This window comes from Sarcophilus harrisii, chromosome 2, assembly GCF_902635505.1.
Source record: "Sarcophilus harrisii chromosome 2, mSarHar1.11, whole genome shotgun sequence".
Lineage (NCBI taxonomy): Eukaryota > Metazoa > Chordata > Mammalia > Dasyuromorphia > Dasyuridae > Sarcophilus > Sarcophilus harrisii.
The window spans coordinates 408196274-408215514 of NC_045427.1; the positions used below are offsets into that span (position 1 = coordinate 408196274).

Sequence of the window (19241 nt, forward strand, 5' to 3'; positions counted from 1 at the left end):
AACAGAAGATGGAATGTCCACTGTGAGGAATAGAAAAGGGCCAATTTAGCTGGATCATGGAATGGAGGAGGAGGAGTAATGTCCAGTGAGGGTGGAAAGTTGGTCAGAATTTTGTGGGGCTTTAAGAGCTGAAGACAGGCATTAATTTTTTTATCCTAGAGGCATCATGACTAATTTTTACATCCATTTTACAGATGAAGAAATTGAAGTTTACAGAAGGAAAATGACTAACCCAACTAGTTATTGTCCCATACCTTCCCTCTCCTTCACATGTAAACTCCTGGAGTAAGCCATCAATACATATCTCTTTTACTTATGTTCCTCTCACTCCCATCTAAGTCCCTCTGCAATCTGACTTCCATCCCTATCATTCAAATAAAACTACTCTCTCCAAAGTTACCAATATCTTTATTGCCAAATCTAAGGACCTTTTCTCAATCTTGATCCATCTTGGCCTCTCTATAGCATTTGAAATCATTGACCACCCTCTCTTTTTGAATACTTTTCCCTCTCTAGGTTTCTGTGGCACTATTATGTTCTGATTCTGTAAGCTGTCTCACTTATTGATCTTATCAACTCTTATGAGTTTACTAAATCAACTCTGGGCAGATGATTTATTTTTAGATCCATATATCCATTCCTTTGCCGAATTGTCCTTCCTAAGCTCCAGCCCCATCACCAACTGCCTTTTGGATATCTCCCAACGATGTCCCATAAACATCTCACATTGTCCAGAACAAAACTCACTTTTCCCCTCTTCCTAATAACTTCCCTCCTGTTGTCACCATCCTCTCAGTTACCCAAGCTCACAATCTCACTATCATTCTTGATTCTCAGTCTCATGCATTGCACATATCCAATCTGTTGCCAAATCTTGTCACTTCTGCCGTCTTGATAGCTATTATATGTCCCCTTCTCTCCACTCCCAGAGCCCTCATTATTAATCTTACCTAGACTATTTCAATAGTCTAGTAACTAATCTCTATAGTTTCAAATCTTTCTCCATTCCAGTTTATCCTGCAGTCAGCTGTCAAGATGCTCTTTCCAAGGCATTGGTCATCCTTCCATATACCCCGTTCTAATAGCTCCCTTTTAACAGTAGGATTGAATATAAACTCCTTTGTTTGGCATTTAAAGCTCTTCATAACCTGTTGCCTTTTTACTTTTCAATTTTCTTTCATACCCATTTTCCAGATACCCTATAAGTCAACTATATCTACTTACTTATAGTTCCTTAAATATGATGCTTTTTCAAAAATCTCCTTTGCTCTAAGTGTCCCCAATACCTGAAATGTTCTTTCCCTTTGCCTCCACCTCCTATCTTCCCTAATTCACTCAAATTTCTTTCCTTACTCAAAGACTGAGCTCAAATACCATCTCTTCCAATAGCTCTTCTCCAGTGCTAATAATGGAAGAACACTTTCCATCTATTCTATGGATCTGCTGTCTACCTACTTATTTATACATTGTTTCACCCATTTCACCCCTTCACCCTCTAAGCCAGGCACTGTATTTTTGCCTATTTTTGTATTCCCTTTAGCATAGTGTCTGGCATGTAGGAAACATTTAACACATACTTTCCTGCTTGATGTGACTACACATGGGGAGTAAATGGCAGGACTGGGATTCAAAACTAAGTCTTCTGAATCCAAGACCGTTGTTATTTTTTTCTTCACAATGAGACTACCTTGAATTTCCTACATGGTGGAAGGAATTGGGCAAAGAGAAAGTGATACCTCTAGGGTGTAACCTGCCAGTTGAAGCATTCCTAGAAGGCTTAGTGTTGCAGATCTCCCTTAGATCCAGATCCCTCACTGATACCCACCCCAGACAAGTTCAGCTCTGTCCAAAATTATTTTTTCATCTTTTATACTTTTATGGGACAAAAGCGTTCTTCTGAAGTTTAATTGGCTTAGGTTTAAGATGAGCCCGATGTAGGATGATCTATAAAAGTCTTCCACAAAGGGCCAATGGTGGCTTTTGCTTCTGGATTCTTTTGAAGAACTGAACATGCCAGAGTATAAAGGAAAAGGGCCACGTGTGGTGTCCATAGACTAGACATATCTGCATGACTTGGAATTAAAGGAATACAGAAGGACTTCTGAAAAGAAGCTATGGAAACACAGATCTCCATCAGAGATAAAGTACAAAGAAAAGAGGATGAATTTATAGTCTGTGTGACTGAGCAAATCACTTAACTTTTCTGTATCTCAATTTACTCATCTGTAAAATGAAGGCTTGGATCAGACAGCTTATAAGGTTCATTGCAACTCTAAAGGTATGAGTTGTCTCCTTTCTGGCTCTCCCCTTTCCCCCCTCATCCTCTTTCCCTTTCTCATCAACTTATTTTTTCCTCTCCCCTTCCAGTACTACTCTCACATATGCACACATACCAAACTGGATCATATGCTCAAATGAAGGATGTGGGGTCAAGGAGGCTCTGTATGCAAAGAGTGCGCTAGCCCCAAGGGACAAATAATTGTTGGGGGGCTCCCAGGAGTGTTAGGATAATTGGGAGGCAGTAATGTATGCTTGGAGCAGAATCGGCATGGGAGTCTGGGGACTGAAGTCTGGCACTTACTATCTGGGGGACTGTGAAGGAGTCACTTAACCTGAATTTCTTCATCTGTTAAATAAGGATGATCATGTTTGTGGTACTGACCTCCTTAAGGCTATTATGAGGCAGTCACCAAACCATAAAGTGCTTTGTAAATATGAATTACTCTGTTTGTTTAAGCATTTTATGGTTTGGTGGAAAGAGTGAAAGCATTTTAAGTGGAGTAAAGGGAATGCACAAAGTCACCAAGGTGAACAGACAAGCTAGCTATCAGATTTTCCATGAAGCTTGCCTGACCCCCCCCAGGGAGACTCCCGACTCTCCCCTTCAACAGAGGAGATCAGACCCAATTTGGGGAGTGCCCCACCCCCCTGAAAAGTGGAGTGTGGGTCATCTCTTTCTCGGTGACTACCCCCCTCCCCAGCTCAGAGCAGGTGGTTAATATTGAAGTTGAATTAAATAACAAGAACAGGATTTGGTCAAAGTGGGAAGAGGTAGGATGATTAAAAAAAGAACATTTCATTGGAAGCCTTGGGTGCCAAGGCCAAGAAGCTGGGATCTCACAGAAGGAGTCTGGGAAGGGAAGGAAGGTTGTCATCAAGGTTGCTTGCATAAGCAGTGATTTGTGGGAGGGTGTTCTGGTAGCTGCAGGTAGGGCCAAGTGGAGTCAGAGATGAAGACGCCCAAAGCATCACAGAAAACTAGAAAGGACCCCAGCTGTCATCAGTTCCATCCCACTCACGCCACAGATGAAATTGAGACCCAAAGAGGCTATCACGCAGCAAGTATGTCTGAGATGGGATTCTAATTCAGTGTGCATCCAAGGCCAACCCTCTCTCCAGGCAACTACATCGGGCTTGTCTCCATCAAGATAATCAGCCAACAAGCCTGTACTAAATGCTTTCTAAGTGCCAGCTGGAGAATACAGAGAAATGGAGCAGCCTGCCCTCAGGGAGGTTACAAGTCTGCAAAAGGAAACAGGGGACAGTGAGAGATCCTCTGAGAGAAGGTGGGGAGGGAAGGCCATAAGGCCTCACGTAGGACATGTGGTGCAGCTGTGGTTTGCAGGAAGCAAGGGAATTTATGAGATGGAGGTGAGGAGGGAGCACATTCCAGACAAGAGGGATGCATAGCCCATGCAAAATGGAGATGGGAGGTGGGAGCCTGTACAAGGAAACAAGGCCGAGGAGGGGTGGGGGGAGGGGGGGGGGGGGGGGGGGGGGTTCATGGCTGGGAAGCTTGTAAGAACCTAAGCATGAATTGCTGAATTCTTAGACGAAGAAGTGGGACGTGAGAGCAGAAAAAAAGGGTGTGTTCATCTCGTAGGCAAAGTCAAGTGGCTTTGAGAATGTTCCAAAGAGAGGGAATGAAGGGGAGGGGAAGGGAAAAGGAGAGGCAGAAGGAGAGAATGTGAGACCAAAACAGAGACACAAGGGGGATGGGGGGAGAGAGACAAAGAGACAGAGAGACAAAGAGACAGACAGAAAGACGGACAGAAAGAGGGAGAAAGAAAGAAAGAGGGGGAGAGAGAGGAGGAGAAAGAGAAAGAGACAGACAGACAGACAGGGATGGGGGAGGGGGGAGAGAGAGACACAGAGAGTGAGACAGACAGGAACAGAGAGAGACACACAGAGAGAGAGATAACGAAACAGGCAGGGAGACAGACAGAGACAGAGAGAAAAAGACAGACATATAGGGACAGAAAAGGAGAGAGACAGACAGAGACAGACAGGGAGAGAGAAAGGGAGAGGGAGAGAGAGACTGAGGCAGAGAGAGGAGAGAGTGAGATAGGGGGAGGGAGAGAGAGACAGAGAGGAGACAAGGACAGAGAGAGAGAGAGAGAGACAAACTGAGGCAGAGAGAAAGAGAGGAAGGGAGACAGAGAAGAGAGAAAGACAGAGAGACAGAGAAAGACAGAAAGAAGTGGAAAGAGGATGAGAAAAGAAGGGAGGAAGAGGAAGGAAAAGATGGAAGAGAGTTAGCGAAGAGTTTTATTCTTCAGCCAACTAGTTAAATTCCTTCTATAGGAGGGGCCCGGGCAGCTGATGCTGTGGTGCCCAAGGAGTTAAAGAGGGAGCTGCATTGACTAGGTACAGCTGTTTACAGAAAGCATGAGTTTTTAGAAGACCAGGTCACCTTAAGACTTTCTTCTGCTCTGCAGGAAAAAAAAAAAGAAAAAAAAAAGGAATAAAAGAAACCAGAAGTGGGGTTGATCCAAGACTGAGATTTGTCAGGTTAGAAACACTAGGGAAACAGGAGTGCTAAAGTCAGAGATGATTATGAGTTGGAGGGAGGTATCTGAGCTTTAAAAAAAAAAAAAAAGAAAGTGAGAGAATCAGGTAGAATTGGATTCCTGTCCTCCAGCCAGCATTTCCTAAGGATATTTTTTGCCTGGGGGAACTCTTGCATAATGAGGACAGCAATCTTGCATTCTTGTCCAGATGTCCCAATCACCTAGTTTCCACCCATCATTTGAACTTTGACCCTTAAGCCTTTCCCAGACTCCTTTACTCTATGGGTCAAGAGTAGGGTTCTGTAACCTACAGCACATGCAACCCTATTATTTTCTGGCTTTTTGGAGGGACGCTTCAATAAAGCTGGGAAATCACTGTTGAGTGATACCCAACAGATCAAAGACCCCTATCCTCTACTGGCATCACCTGGAGAACCCAGGATCCCTTCTACACAGTTTTCCCAGCTTCAAGGTTAAAATGTTATTTATTATGCCCCACACATCAAATATATAATGAATGTAGAAATAGGGGGATGATAGAAGGGAAGAGTTTTTCTTTCACTGCTGGATGGAGAAAATGAAGATGAAGAAAAAGAGAATCTAAACTGGCACTGGGTCCAAATCCCAGCTGTGTTACATTGGTGAAGTCCCTTAACATCCTCAAGGCTCAATTTCTCTTCTGTAAAGTGGGTAGAACTGTATGACCTGAAAGGTCTATTCCAGTTCATGTGATTTCATGATTTGTCTTCGGTGAAGGAAAAGGCTAAATACGTTAGGTTGAGATTCTTTCATGAGAAGCATCATTGTGTAGTGAAAAACTTGTGAAACTAGGTTTGAGCCCTGGCTGATATTTATTAGTTTTGACTTATGAGCAAATAATTTAACCTCTTTAAGCTCCAATTTCCTCATCTACAAACTTCATGTAGGTTGAAGGTCCTGTAAAGTGCTTTTGAGACTGTAAAGGACTAAAGAAATATCACCTGTTCTCTCTCACTTACTCTTATTGGAGTTTGGGAAGAAGTATTTAAAACCCTCCACTTTCTTAGCTGAGAGGGCTTCAGAGCAAACCTATGTAATCTGTCTTATTTAAAAGGCATTTTATGCCTTTACTCTTTTTGCCAAAGTTCTCCCTGAAAGATTTTTGACCACCGGAAAGGAGATACTGTTAACAACAACAAAAATAAAAGCAATTAGCATTGATATAGCACTTTAAGGTTTAAAGTGATTTAAATGTTAACTCATTTGATCTTCATAACAACTCTGGGAGATAAATACTATTATTGTCCCCATTTTACAGTTGAGGAAACTTAGAAAGGCAGAGGATTGGAGGTGTTATAGGCATAAGTTGTGTGACTCTTGCTCAGGATCATACAACTAACTGTCAGGATAGATTTCCCAAGGTCAGGGAGACCATGCTCTGTCCACTGTATCCCCTAGTTCCTTCTGATAGAAATATTTAGTATTGGACCAGTGAGAATGAAATGCCAAGAGTCCCACAGGCCAAATACCTGCTCCGAGGTGGATTTATGAGGTTCTTAAAATGGTCAGGTGATGATCCCCTTTCATCCTGTGTGAGTATACTGCTTATCACAGATGACTCTTTCCTTTGGAATCTGCAGCTTCCGTTACTCAGATTACTATGGAAGCTTTGGATAGTCATGTATCTCAGAGCTGTCTTGTCTTTTCATGTATGTTCATCATCTTTGATTAAAATTAAAAAAAAATCAAATACCCAAATAAGTCTACCTTGGAATCTCAGGCCTTGGATGAAAATAATGTTCTAAATTCTGTGAAAGAATGGTAGATAATGATAAGTTCAAGCTGCCTCTGATTCTATTTTTTGTCATTTCTTTCTTCAGTGAAATTTGGTTGTTGGTGGAAGTACATTCTAGTTTTTCGAACTAAAAAAAGTAAAGAGAGGCTACTGGTAGTGATATTAAATGGAGTCAACTATTTTCTGTGTCCATCCAGGGAGGTGGAGATTAGAAGGCTAGGGCCATTCCTTGCCACCCTGAATCATCTTCTCCCTCCGAGGAATCAAAGATCTAGAATTGGGAAGGGCCTCAGAGACCATATAGACTAATCGTGTCTACATGGTTATGTGACTTATGCAAGGTTATACAGATTTTAGGTGTCAGCAGTGGGATTTGAATACATCTAACAACACATCTTAGTACAGAGGAAAGAACATTGATTTAGCCATCTCTGCTACCACCTATATGACCTTGGGGCAATTCATTTAATCTGTGGATGTAAATATTAAGTCATTTAAATTACTTTCCCCATCCATAAAATGAGGGAGTCTTGCTAAATGTCTTTCTGAAGTCCATTCCAGAGCTAGATTTATGAATGAATAAATTTAGACCTGGAAGAAGACTTAGAGATTATTTTTTCCAACATCATCTTATGGAGTAGGAATTTAATGCCTAGAGAGATGAAGGGATTTGCAGACTTTATACAAGTAGCAGGTAGAAGCCAGGCCCCCCTACTTCAAATCCTGCCTCATTCCTATCTCCTCTGCTTCCTCTGACCTCACAGTATTGACTAGGTCTCTTACTTGGCAATTAGTCATACTTTTTATTATATCTGTCTACCTCACAGAGGTTATTTAGGTTATAGACAAAGTTATTTGTGTACTTCAGAGTGCTATGTAATGGACATATTATTGTTGGTATTATCATACTGTGTTATTTAGCTTTTTGTAGATTGATATCTTGTCTCCCTATCCAGACTATAAGTTCCCTGGGGGCAGGAATGATGTCTTTTTTCTTTTTGGAATTATATCTTTATATTTACTTACTCCTTCTATAATTCCCAGCAAAGCTGGCCTAAACATTTGTTGATTCCTTTTTGATTTAGTGCTTAGTTTAGAATTAGATGATAATAGAACATTAATCAGGAGAACTTTCAAAATCATCTAATGTAAGCCTTTTCTTTGACAAATGAGGAAACTGAGGCAATGTGATTTATCCTGAGGCACAAGGAGTTGATGGAAGAGCTAGTGTTCAAAGCCAGGTTCTCTGACTCCCAATTCTGCATCCCTTCCAGTATTCCACACTGTCTCTGCTGTGCTGTGATATAATAGAGGACCCCGAAATTCTCAGTAGTTGCTAACCTAAAGGGAATTGTGCTCACTCCCTTGTTGTGGTAGTTTGTTCAGTTGTCTGGGTTTAATTCAACTTTTTGTGATTCAGTTTAGAGTTTACTTGGCAAAGATACTTGAGTGATTTACCATTTCCTTCTCCAGATTATTTACGGATGAGGAAACTGAGGCAAAAGGGTCAAATGATTGCCCAGGATTATAGATTATAAGTGTCTGGGGGCAGATTTGAGCTCAGTTCTTCCTGATTGCAGGCCTGGCACTTCTAGCTTTGGCAGTTAATAGGTGATTTCTAAATGCTTATTGAATGAATCTATGGACTTTACTTAGCCCACACAGACTGCTTTATTAGGCCCCTTTGAGACATTATAGTCGACCTGTGGCTCTCATTTTTTTCCTAATGGCAACATGTCCTTTACCCTACATAAGGAAACGCTTCTAAGTTTGACGCCCACTCCAGTTGGGCAGACCTGGACGGGCATGTGATTGCAAATGGACGTTATACATGCGATTTCCAGGACATCCAGCTGTGACTCTCCTGGAGGGACATGTCTGTGTAACGCAGTGTGCGTGTGGGAAACGAAAAGCTTAGATAAAATGTGCTTTCTGCCCTCCCAGAACTCTTGTGGAGCAGGACTGCAGGAGCAGCGTGGGGCGTCCCTAACAGGATGCTCTGAGAAGTCCGAGAGGGGACAACTGTCCTCCCAGCGGCAGAGGCTTCCCGGGGGAGGAAGTTTTGCAGTTGAACCTTGCAGAATGGCTGAAGCAGCAGAATGGGGAAGGAGGTTATCCCAGGCAGAGGGAACAGTGGGAGCAAGGCAGGGAACCCTGAGACGGCGGGGTGTGTTGAGGGCAGAGAGCTGTCTGCTTTGGCTAGGGCACAGGGTGTGGGCAGCATATGAGACTAGTTGGAAAGGGTGATGGTACCAGGGCAGGGAGCGCCTTGAAAGCCAGGCTGAGGAGCTCAGACTTACTCAGTGGATAAACAAGGGCCCAACGTGCAGGACAGCAGGAAGGTCACAGGCGATGGGTTTGAATTTTGCCTCTGTGTGCTCTTGGGTGGCTAAGTCTCAGCTTCAATTTCCCCGTCTGTAAAACGGGCAGAATCCTCAGAACTAACTTTCTTCATCTGAAAGATGGAGGGATTATTGTAGATGGCCCCTGAGATGCCTTTCAGCTCGGAGTTTATGATCCTATAATCTATGACCAAATCTTTGAATAAGCGAGATGATTCTGGCCTCAGTACAAAGGGTGGAACTAGCCAAGGATACAGGCCAGGCGAGCCCCACCCTACCCAGCCACTGAAGAGTTCCTGCTTCCTCCCCTGGCTCCACATTAGCCTACGGGACACCAGGCGAAAGTCTTTTGGCGTCGGCCGACTTTGGCTCTCAGATGCTCTATTCTTCTCTCGGGCTGTTATGAAGCATTTCCTCACTCTCCAGGGCTTTTGGACTCTGCCTGGGATGTTTGGAGTTTGGTTGTGCTCACTTAAGTTGCTGTTGGTCGGTCATTTTCCAGTCATGTCTGACTCTTTATGGCCCCATTTTGGTTTTTTGGGCAAAGATACTGGAGTAATTTAACATTTACAGATGAGGAAACTGAGGCAAACAGTCAGCGACCTGGCAAGGGTCAAACACTAGTAAGTGTCTGAGGCTGGATTTGAACTCGGGAAGATGAGTCTTCCTGATTCTCATAGCCTGTGTTCTGTCCACTGCACCACACCTATGTGTCCCTCTGAATTAGTTTAGGTATCTTTAAAGTAGGGTTAGGGCTAGCTCTTTGAGCCTATGTTTGGTTGGTTATATACCGTGGATAGAACTCTGGACTTTCTGGAGGCAGAAAGGACTGAATTCAAAGCTGGCCTCAGATGGTTACCGGCTGTATGACCCTAGACAGGTCACTTTATCCTGTGTGCCTCAGTTTCCTCATCTGTCAAATGATCTGGAGAAGAAAATGACAAACTATTCCAGTATCTCTGCCAAGTAGGGGTCACAGAGATTTGTATACAATTGAAAGAATTGAATGAAAAATTTATTATTGATTTTTTTTTATCTTGATCGACTTTATGACCTCTTCCATACTATATAACTTTTTTTCAAAAGTATTAGAATGTAAGCTCCTTGAGGGCAGGAATTGTCTTGCTTGCTTGTATCTGTATCTTGAGCACTGAGAACAGTGCCATTAGGCATTTAATAAATGCATTTTTTTCCCATTCAGAAGGGACATGATTTGGGCTTGTTGACCAATATTCCTGGTCAGGCTAAAAGATAACTTGTAGAAGGGGTAGTAAAAATTGAAAAAATGCAAATATACAAAGCCATCCCGATAAACTTCGGACAGAAAATGTTATCTGCATCCAGAAAAATTTCTTCTTAGAAGATCTTTCCTAGATCTTCTTAGATTTCAATGTAAATCAACATGTGCTATGTTCACTTTTTTTTTTTTAATCTCTCCCATAGTTTTTTGGATTTTTCTCTCCCAAAATGATTCATGAAGTAATGTATATTAAAAAATAAATAAATTTACTGGAAAAAATAAAAAAAAAAAAAAGAAAAGAAAAAATGGAGAATATTAAGCATGCATTTGTCCAGGTGGGGCGCAGCTTTTAATTCTTGCCTTCTTGTAATTTGACCACAGATAGCATGTTTGCCGAGACCATGGCCTCCTCTCGTCTCAGCAACACTCGCTTCAGCACTTGCATCCCACAAAGTAACCACGACTCGGCCAACTTCAACAACAATGAACTGGAGAACAACCAGGTAGTAGCCAAAATCAGCAACCTGAACCTGAGCCGGGTCCCAGGAGTGTCCACAGACAACCACGTTATACCCTGTTGTCCCAGCAGGCGCTCTCGGGGTCATGGAGTCCCAGCCTTCCTAGATACCGACCTCCACTTCCACCCCACCCGAGGGCCCGACGTCACTTTCTCTCAGGACCGCATGGCCGCCTGCACCAATTGGCAGGAGAGCAACAGGACCTTGGTGTTTTCGGACCGGCCTTTGCACATCGGGGAGAGCCTCTTTGTGGAGGTCGGACACTTGGGGCTGCCCTATTATGGGGCTCTCTCCTTTGGCATCACTTCCTGTGACCCGGGGACCTTAAGGACCAATGAGCTCCCGGCGGATCCTGACTCCCTGTTGGATCGCAAGGAGTACTGGGTGGTCTACCGAGCGTTCCCCATCCTCAACAGTGGGGATGTCCTCAATTTCATGGTCTTGCCAAACGGGGAAGTGCACCACGGCGTCAATGGCAACAACCGAGGAATGCTGATGTGCGTGGATACCTCACAGTCCCTCTGGGTGTTTTTTACAATTCACGGAGTTATCAATCAGCTCAAGATTTTGGGTAAGTTGTGTGGGACACCGCCAGATTTCCCCCCATTTCACATAGCTAATTTTTTTTATTTGGCTGCTGCCATATTGCAACATTTTTGTCTGCCTGCTGGCTAAGGACACTAGGAAGATCCAATTCAACAAATATTTATTACTTGCTTACCCTCTGCAAAAAGTTAGGACTAGAGGGATACAAATAATAACATCTGTAAAACACTTAGCACAGTAACTGGCACAGAGTAGGTATTATATAAATCAATATGTAATAAGATGATAAAGTTATTGATTATTAACATGTATAATAATTTTTAATTTAAATATACATACACACTTATTGTATGTTTGTTTATATAGCTTAATAAATAATCTATTATTATTATCAACACACGGTCACTGATTTCAAGGATCCAACAATATAATAGGAAAAAGGAGACAGAAAACATATTTGTAGATGAATATGATGTAAAATGCTTATCTGAATCCTGATGAAATGTGATCTATTTGTGTAACAATGCTGAAGTTGCTCACTTACACTATATAAACACTATATATACACACTCCCAAGTTATCTAATTCGGTCCCCTCATTTTCTAGTTGAGGAGACTGAGCAGAGAAAGTGAATGAAAACCTGTAGGGTCGAATATAAACTCCTCTGATTGGCTTTCTGGCTATTTCTTGCATGTGACATCCTTCATCTCCTCCGTCCATATCCTTCCTCCTCATCCCTGCCTCTTAGGATCCTAGCTTTCTTCTAGGCTCAGCTCACATGCCACCTCTTCCAGGAGGCCTTTCCTGGCTCCCCCAGCTGCTAGTGGCTCCCCCTCCCCTTCCCAAACTATCTTATATCTATTTTGTATGGGCCTATATTGTATGGGCACCTTCACTAGATCATAAATTCCTCAAGGATAAGAACTGTTTGACTTTTGTCTTGTCCTCCCTTAGCTTCCCACCAGGCCTTGAGGCAGATATTTAAATACCTGTGGATTGATTAATTGATCACACAAGTAATCAACTCTGGTATTTGAACCCAGATCCTTTGCAACCTAGTAACCTTTCTGTGATATTGGACTGCCCTGTCACTTATAAATTTCATTTCTTCCTATCTGTCAATACCCAGGGGGATTTTTCATGGATTTCCCTATTGATTTATCAAAACATGAAATAGTTCAAAGGACTCAGGCCTTCCGAGTCAGGACACCGGATCTACCATTTACTAGTTGTGTGACTTAAGGCAAGCCATTTCACCACTCTTCTGCCATAAAATAGTGAGAATCATATTAACCTTTTAGTAGGTTTGTGTGAGGGAGGATGTGGTGGTGTGCGTAGGGGTGTGTGTAAGGGAAAGCATTTTATAAACCTTAAAGTGCCCTAGAAATATAACCCATCATTTGTATTATATTTGGTCCTTTTGTCTTTATCCCAAATATTTAGCCTAGATTTCGTTTTACTTATGTGTTTCCCTCTGACATCAAGGGAGTCAAGGCTCCCTTGATTGTAGGTCTTCTCATTTCAAGGATTTCTTTTGATTGCAAATGCAATATGAATAAGCAATGAAATATGCAGATGAAAAATCAAAATTGAATATGACCTTCATTTGCATCGAGGAATAGAATGCCCAGAGTGAGGGAGGAGATTGGGTCACCAATCCCTACTCTCATCAAACATCTTTGAGCATTGTGTTTAGTCCTTAGCATCACACTGTATGGAGGATATTGACAACAAACTATTGCCAGTAACTGTTTGTTAAACACCCACTATGTGCCAGGCACAATGCTAAGTGCTAGGGATCCAAAAAAGAGACTAAAGATAGCTCCTGCCCTCAAAGAGGTCACAAGCCTCCTTAAAAGAATGTGAGCCGGGTAGGCAGGGAATTGGAGACCAGGCCACATGAGAATATTTTGAAGGAACTAAAGAAAGAAGACGAGACTTTCTGAGGGCAGGGATTGGGGTAACTGTTATGTCAATGGTGGGGTGAGATTTGTTTGACTTGGCCCTGGGGTGAGGGGCTAGGAGAATGTGCAGAGAGGGAAAACTTCTTATCCCTAACCACTAGCAGGCTGGGGCCGCTTTAGGAGGGAGAGGTCACCCTTCACTAAAGGTCTTCAGATGAGACGGGTGGATGCCTGCTTGGCAGGAATATCAGAGAAGAGATCCTTGTTTGTGAAAAACTGAAATAGATGTCTCCTGGGCTCTCTCCAGACTGTGATTCAAGTTCATGGCCTGGACCACTTCATGATCTATTATTCTGGACCATAACTCTGTCCTAACCCTCCCATTGTGTCAGTTCTCAGAGCCTTCTAAAAGTACAGAATGTGGCAATTATGTTGCCATAGTGATGGCAAGAGCTTACTATCTAGTTATTTTTTTTCCCTAATGCTTCATAGTAAGTTTTTAATGAATGCTTTTTGTCTTAATATCAGTCATTTCTGGGAAAAAGACAGGAAAACAAAACTGAATCCTCCCTGCTCTTGATTGAAGCCTTTTTTGATTGAAGTCACTTAATTGCTGCTTACCTCAGTTTCCTTATCTACAAAATGGGGATAGCAATAGTACTTCCTTCCCAAGAGATGTTGTAAGGATCAAATGAGATTTGTAAAACCTTAAAGTGCTGCATAAATATTAACCATTATTATTTCATTTTTTTTTACTAGTACAGATAATTGCTGCTATAAATATTTTTATCTATGTTGGACCTTCATTTCTCTTTTTTACTTCCTCAAAGTATATATTTGCTTTCTCTTTTAGCAGCATGAACCCCTTTGTTGATTTATTTATCAGTATGCCTGGTAAAATGTGTAGAAAAGACAATGGATCCTTTATCAGAATAATGTTTTTAAATGCATAAAATAGAATATGTAGGTAGTTAATTATATTAATTAAAAAATTAATTCAAAGACCACAGGTTAAGAACCCCTAATTTAATATCTATTCAATCTGCCATTGTGAATTGGACCCCCAAGATAGCGAGCTCAGTCGCAGTAGAAAGTCAGCCAATACTTACTGATTAATTGAAGGCTCCCTCCCTGCTCATCCACCTGCTGACCTGAAAACTGAATGCTGAGGCAGCAGCAGCTGCTGTGACTCGCCTGAGCCTTCCCTGCTCCTGGCAGATGGCAAGAGAGAGGCTGCCTTCCCTGCTTGGAAGAGTTGAATAAGACAAAGTTCTTCATTCATCAGTTCTTTTTTTCTTCACCTCCCCAGCACCTGAGCCTGAGTGGGAGAAAATGGCTCAGCAGAAAGAGCTGACAATTCAGGAGGAAATAGAAGAACATAGAATTTAAGGTTAGAAGAGGCTTAGCCATCACTTATTTAGTCCAGAATTCTTGGGGGAAAAGGGACAAGTTATGGATGGATTTCAATTAACTTTGATGGGGGGAAAATAGCTTTATTTTCACTTTGTTTCCTTTGGTTTCCTTTGTAATCCTAGGCATTTTTATTTATGCATTTAAAATCATTCTTCTAAGAAAGAGCCTGCAGACTTCACCAGTCTCCCCAAGGAGTCTAGAACATGAAAAATATAAAAACTACTGCTCTGGCCCAACTCTCTTCATATACAAATAAGAAAACTGAGACCAAACAAGGAAAACAGTGCCTAGTGTCACTCAAACAGTAAAGCAGCAGATGTACTGACTCTGGGATGATGATGATAATAAATAATAAACAATAATATGTAATATTATCATATAATATGAAATAAACAATAATAATAATTTATATAGGGCTTAATAGGTACCAGATACTATGCAATTATTAGTTTTATAATTGTTAGCTCATTTGATCCTCACCGCAACCTTGTGAGGAAGGGGTTCTTATGATCCCCATTTTACATATGAAGAAACTGAGGCAAGCAAAGGGTAAGTTGCCCAGGATCATGGAGCTTGTAAATGTAATTCAGGTCTTCATGACTCTAGGTCTAGCGCTGTCCACTATCCACCCAGTCCCTTTTTCACTCATACCACATTTTGGTACCTTGAGCTTCTCTTTAATATGCTGCCATTTGGCTCCCTGTGAGCCCTGGTCATCCCCCATAGCATTCACTGTGTATTGTCCAAAACACTGCTTCAGTATATAAAACTGAGATGTTAATTGAAAAGTAAGCAACATGCTAACACAGACTTTGATGCATAAATGAAAAGTGCAAAACAGCATATCCTCAAAGAGAGTAAAGAAGCCAGAGACTTGAACCCTTCCCTCTAGGAGTTCCCAATCTAGCTGGGACTAGACCAGGTCCAGAACACCTGATTGAAATACCTGTTTTAGCTCTGGGCAAGTGGACAGATTCAGACCCAGCCAACGCAGTCGCTGCTCTGTGTGTCTCTGTGCTTCACCACTGCCTTCTGCCCCGCACCCCACACACCCTAGTCTCCATATCCCTGGGCTCATGACCCCTCTGACACTGCTTGGCTTCTTCAGACTTGGGAAGCAGAAGGACAGTGGGAGAGGTATCAGGGCTGAGAAGCTGGAAGTGTCTGGAGGAACGTTTCAGCAGGTGACACCCCTTCCCACCAATCTAGAAAAAAAGATGGCAGCAGACCCCCGGGCCAGACATTTGTTACCTACAGTCCGTTAGGAGCCAGGACGCTGGGCTGCCCCAGGTAATCCCATGTTGGCTTCCAACCTATGTGAGTCCCAAGAGCTCTGAACAATCTCATCCTGACACGGCTACCTTGGCTGCTCAAATTCAGTTTCCTCACCTGTCAAAATAGGTAGCTTGTACTGGCTACCTCAGAGATCTGCTATGAAGAAAATCACCTTAAAACACAGAGTGGCCATGAGCTACCACTGCTGTTTCTGTTAAAGTGTTAGGTGGAACAGAAATGAATTGGGGAAAACTAGTGAGTATGTGATGTCTAACAATGAGATGATAGAGACTGACATGTTACCTGGGAACTACTCCTGCCTTTATTCTTTAAGCTCCCATAACTTGCACCTGGAGGAGACTGGACAAGGTATACCACAAGACTCTCTCCTTGAAGAGGTTAGAGTTTATCAAAAGATACAACAAAGAATAAATAAAGTAAATAAAATTTGATTATACAGCATTGGACTTGGAATCAGGAAGCTCTGAATTCTAATTTGTTGTCAGATATTTACTAGCTGTGGATATCTGGCAAATCACTTGGGCAAAGCAGTTAGCCTCTGTTTGCCTCAGTTTCCTCATTTGTAAAAAAAATTATAATAGTACATATTTGATCAGTTTGTTGTGAGAATCAATTGAGACAACATAACTAAAGTGTTTTACAAACTTTACGGCACTGTATAAATGTATATTTTTCCAGGATGTGCTGTAACATGGCTCTCCAAAATGGGAAACATTTTTAAATTTAATTTGCATTATTATCTGTTCCATCATTTTCTTAAATCTTTACACAATCAACAAAACAATAAATCAAGTCCTGATTTCTGAAGTATAAATGCTCACATTGACCAAGTTCATTTGACTCTCAAGCCAATAGCATACCTATTATTATTATTGTTGTTGTTATTGTTGTTACTGTTATCAAATTTAAATCAAATTAAGTGTAAATTCAATTGAATTATTATCATTAATAATAATAATAAACCCTTTTCCCCAACAACTCCAGGGGGCAAACTGACTACATAGTATAAACCTTATTTTATAGAAGGAGACACTTAGATTTAAGGAGGTTGAGTGGCTGACCCACAAGAAGCAACATTTGAACCCAGATCTTCTCCTTCCAAATCCATTTCCTCCTCAGTGATGATGATGTGGATAAGGAATATTTTGATCTTGGTGAGAGGAATTCCACCTCTGAGGTTTATCCAGCTGCAGCTGCCTGACTTTTTTTTTCTGCCTTTGCTTTTGTAGGTACATTGCAGTCTAGCCCAGTGACTGCTTCTCCCTCAGGATCCCCCAGCGGCTCACAGTACGACAGTGACTCAGACATGGCCTTCAGTGTGAACAGGTCCTCCTCAGCTTCTGAGTCCTCACTGGGTAAGGAGCCCTTTGAATTCAGAGCAGTTCGGGGGGTGGTCTGAGGCTGTCACTTTAAGAGTCACCTTCCCATTCAAGCTAAAACCGTATTTTCTGAGGTCTTGTCCAAGGACATTTTGTTTGCTGTCCCAGTTCCCTTCTTGCACTCTCCCTGTGTGACATTCCCACCTCTGCTATCCTCTCAGGTGTAGTTATGCCATCAGTGATGCTGGGAAATGGGAAGAGAAAATCTAAAAACAAGGCCCAAAGCAGCACTTTGTACAGTACCTGGCGTGGAGTAGGTAGTTAATAAACTCTTGTTGACTGACCAAAAGGACAGTAATAATACAATTGTTAGTTGGAAATTACTTGAGAAGAGACTGTATATACATATATATACATACACATAGAGGTATATATGTGTGTGTATATAATATACATATATGTATTAAAATTATTTTAATAGTATTTTATTTTTTCCAATTACATGGAAAGACAATTTTTAATATTCACTTTTCATAGTATGTTAAGATCTCTCTTCTCTCCTTCAGATTAAGATTACATTAGGGGTTTTTTGGTTGTCATATATAAATGTGCAATTGTAAGCAATTTAATGTAAGTTATATATGGCAGTGTTATAAAACAACATATATATATGAATTACATGGCAATCACAGGGAAACTATATACCTATGGTTTTCCTATTTCCTAGATGGAGTTCAGTCTTTAGAGAAATTCTATTTGGATTGGTTTAAATTTAAATGGTTCATAAACTCTCCCACCTATCAATAAAGAAGTGAATGTAGGGTTTGTTGAGAGTTTATTTTCCCAGCTATGCACCAGTACTGCTGGGAAAACTGTTCAACAAAACTTGTGTGACCCGCGTAGAAAGGAATATGAAGGCAAAATCACACTCCTGTTGTTTTTCTCTCAGACCATGGGTACAGAGCAAGCCATTTGGGGAGAAAAAGTAATAGCATTGGAGTAGCACTGTTCAGAGAGAGAAGAAGCATGAGTAGGGAAGAGGAATAAAAAATAAAGAGAATATGGAAGGGAGGAATCCAGGGTCAAGAATCCAATAATGTTGGCCTGGGCAGAGAATCTCCTGGTCTGGTTCTATTTGACTTTATCAATAACTTGAATAAAGACTTATTTATCATGCTTCTAATGGCAAAAAAATAAGAAGGGATTAAGAAGCTTCTTGATGAGGGTGAAAGAGGAAAATATTAAAGTTGGCTTGAAACTTAATATTAAAAAAGAAAAAAGTAAAATCTTGACAATTGTTTCCATCACTTCCTGGCAAGTAGGAGGAGAAGAAAGGAAAGCACCATCAATTCTAAATTCTTAGGCTCAAAGATCACTGCAGATGATGATGACTTAAAGTATGAAATTAGAAGACACTTGCTCCTTGGAAGGAAAGCTATGACAAATCTGAACAGCATATTTATAAAGGAGAGACATCATTTTGCTGACCATTTAGTCAAAACTGTGGTTTTTCCAGTAGTAATTTAAGGCTGTAAGAGATGCCCCATAAGGGAAACTGAACTGCCACCAAATCAACGCTTTTATAATTATGGGGCTGGAGAAGACTTTTGTGAGTCCCTTAGATAGCAAGGAGGTCAAATCAATCAATATTTAAAGAAACTAATTTAGGTGAGTCACTGGGAAGTCAAATTTTCAAGATGAAGCTTAAATACTTTGGTCACATAATGAGAAAATGGGACTCACCGGAAAAGGTCCTGATATTGTGAAAGATTACAGGCAAAAGGAGAAGGGGACAGTAGAGGATGAGATGTAAATATGGTGTCATGGTGAACATAAACTTGGAGAGGTTTTGAGGGATAAGAGAGGCTAGAAGGGCCTGATGTGCTGTGGTTCATGGGATCATGAACAGCAACAATTTTCATGTTAATTCAAATTGCAAATGGCACAGAAAATTGGGAGGGATGGCTGACATCTTGGATAAGATTCTCAAGATCCAGATAAAATTTCAGAAGGCTAACAGGAGGAACTAAATCCAATAAAATGATGTGTAATAGGGATAAATGTAAATACCCTGACCTAGATTCAAAAAATCAACTGCA

General features: G+C 41.4%; 1 protein-coding gene across 1 annotated transcript in view; it reads left to right on the forward strand.

Annotated features, from left to right (window-relative positions):
* Positions 1-19241, forward strand: part of NEURL1B (neuralized E3 ubiquitin protein ligase 1B) — a 73666-nt gene that overhangs the window by 43485 nt on the left and 10940 nt on the right. The window contains exons 3-4 of the mRNA XM_031953673.1: positions 10528-11235; positions 17053-17178. Coding sequence (XP_031809533.1) covers positions 10528-11235; positions 17053-17178 — 834 coding nt within the window. The remainder of the gene's footprint in view (positions 1-10527; positions 11236-17052; positions 17179-19241) is intronic.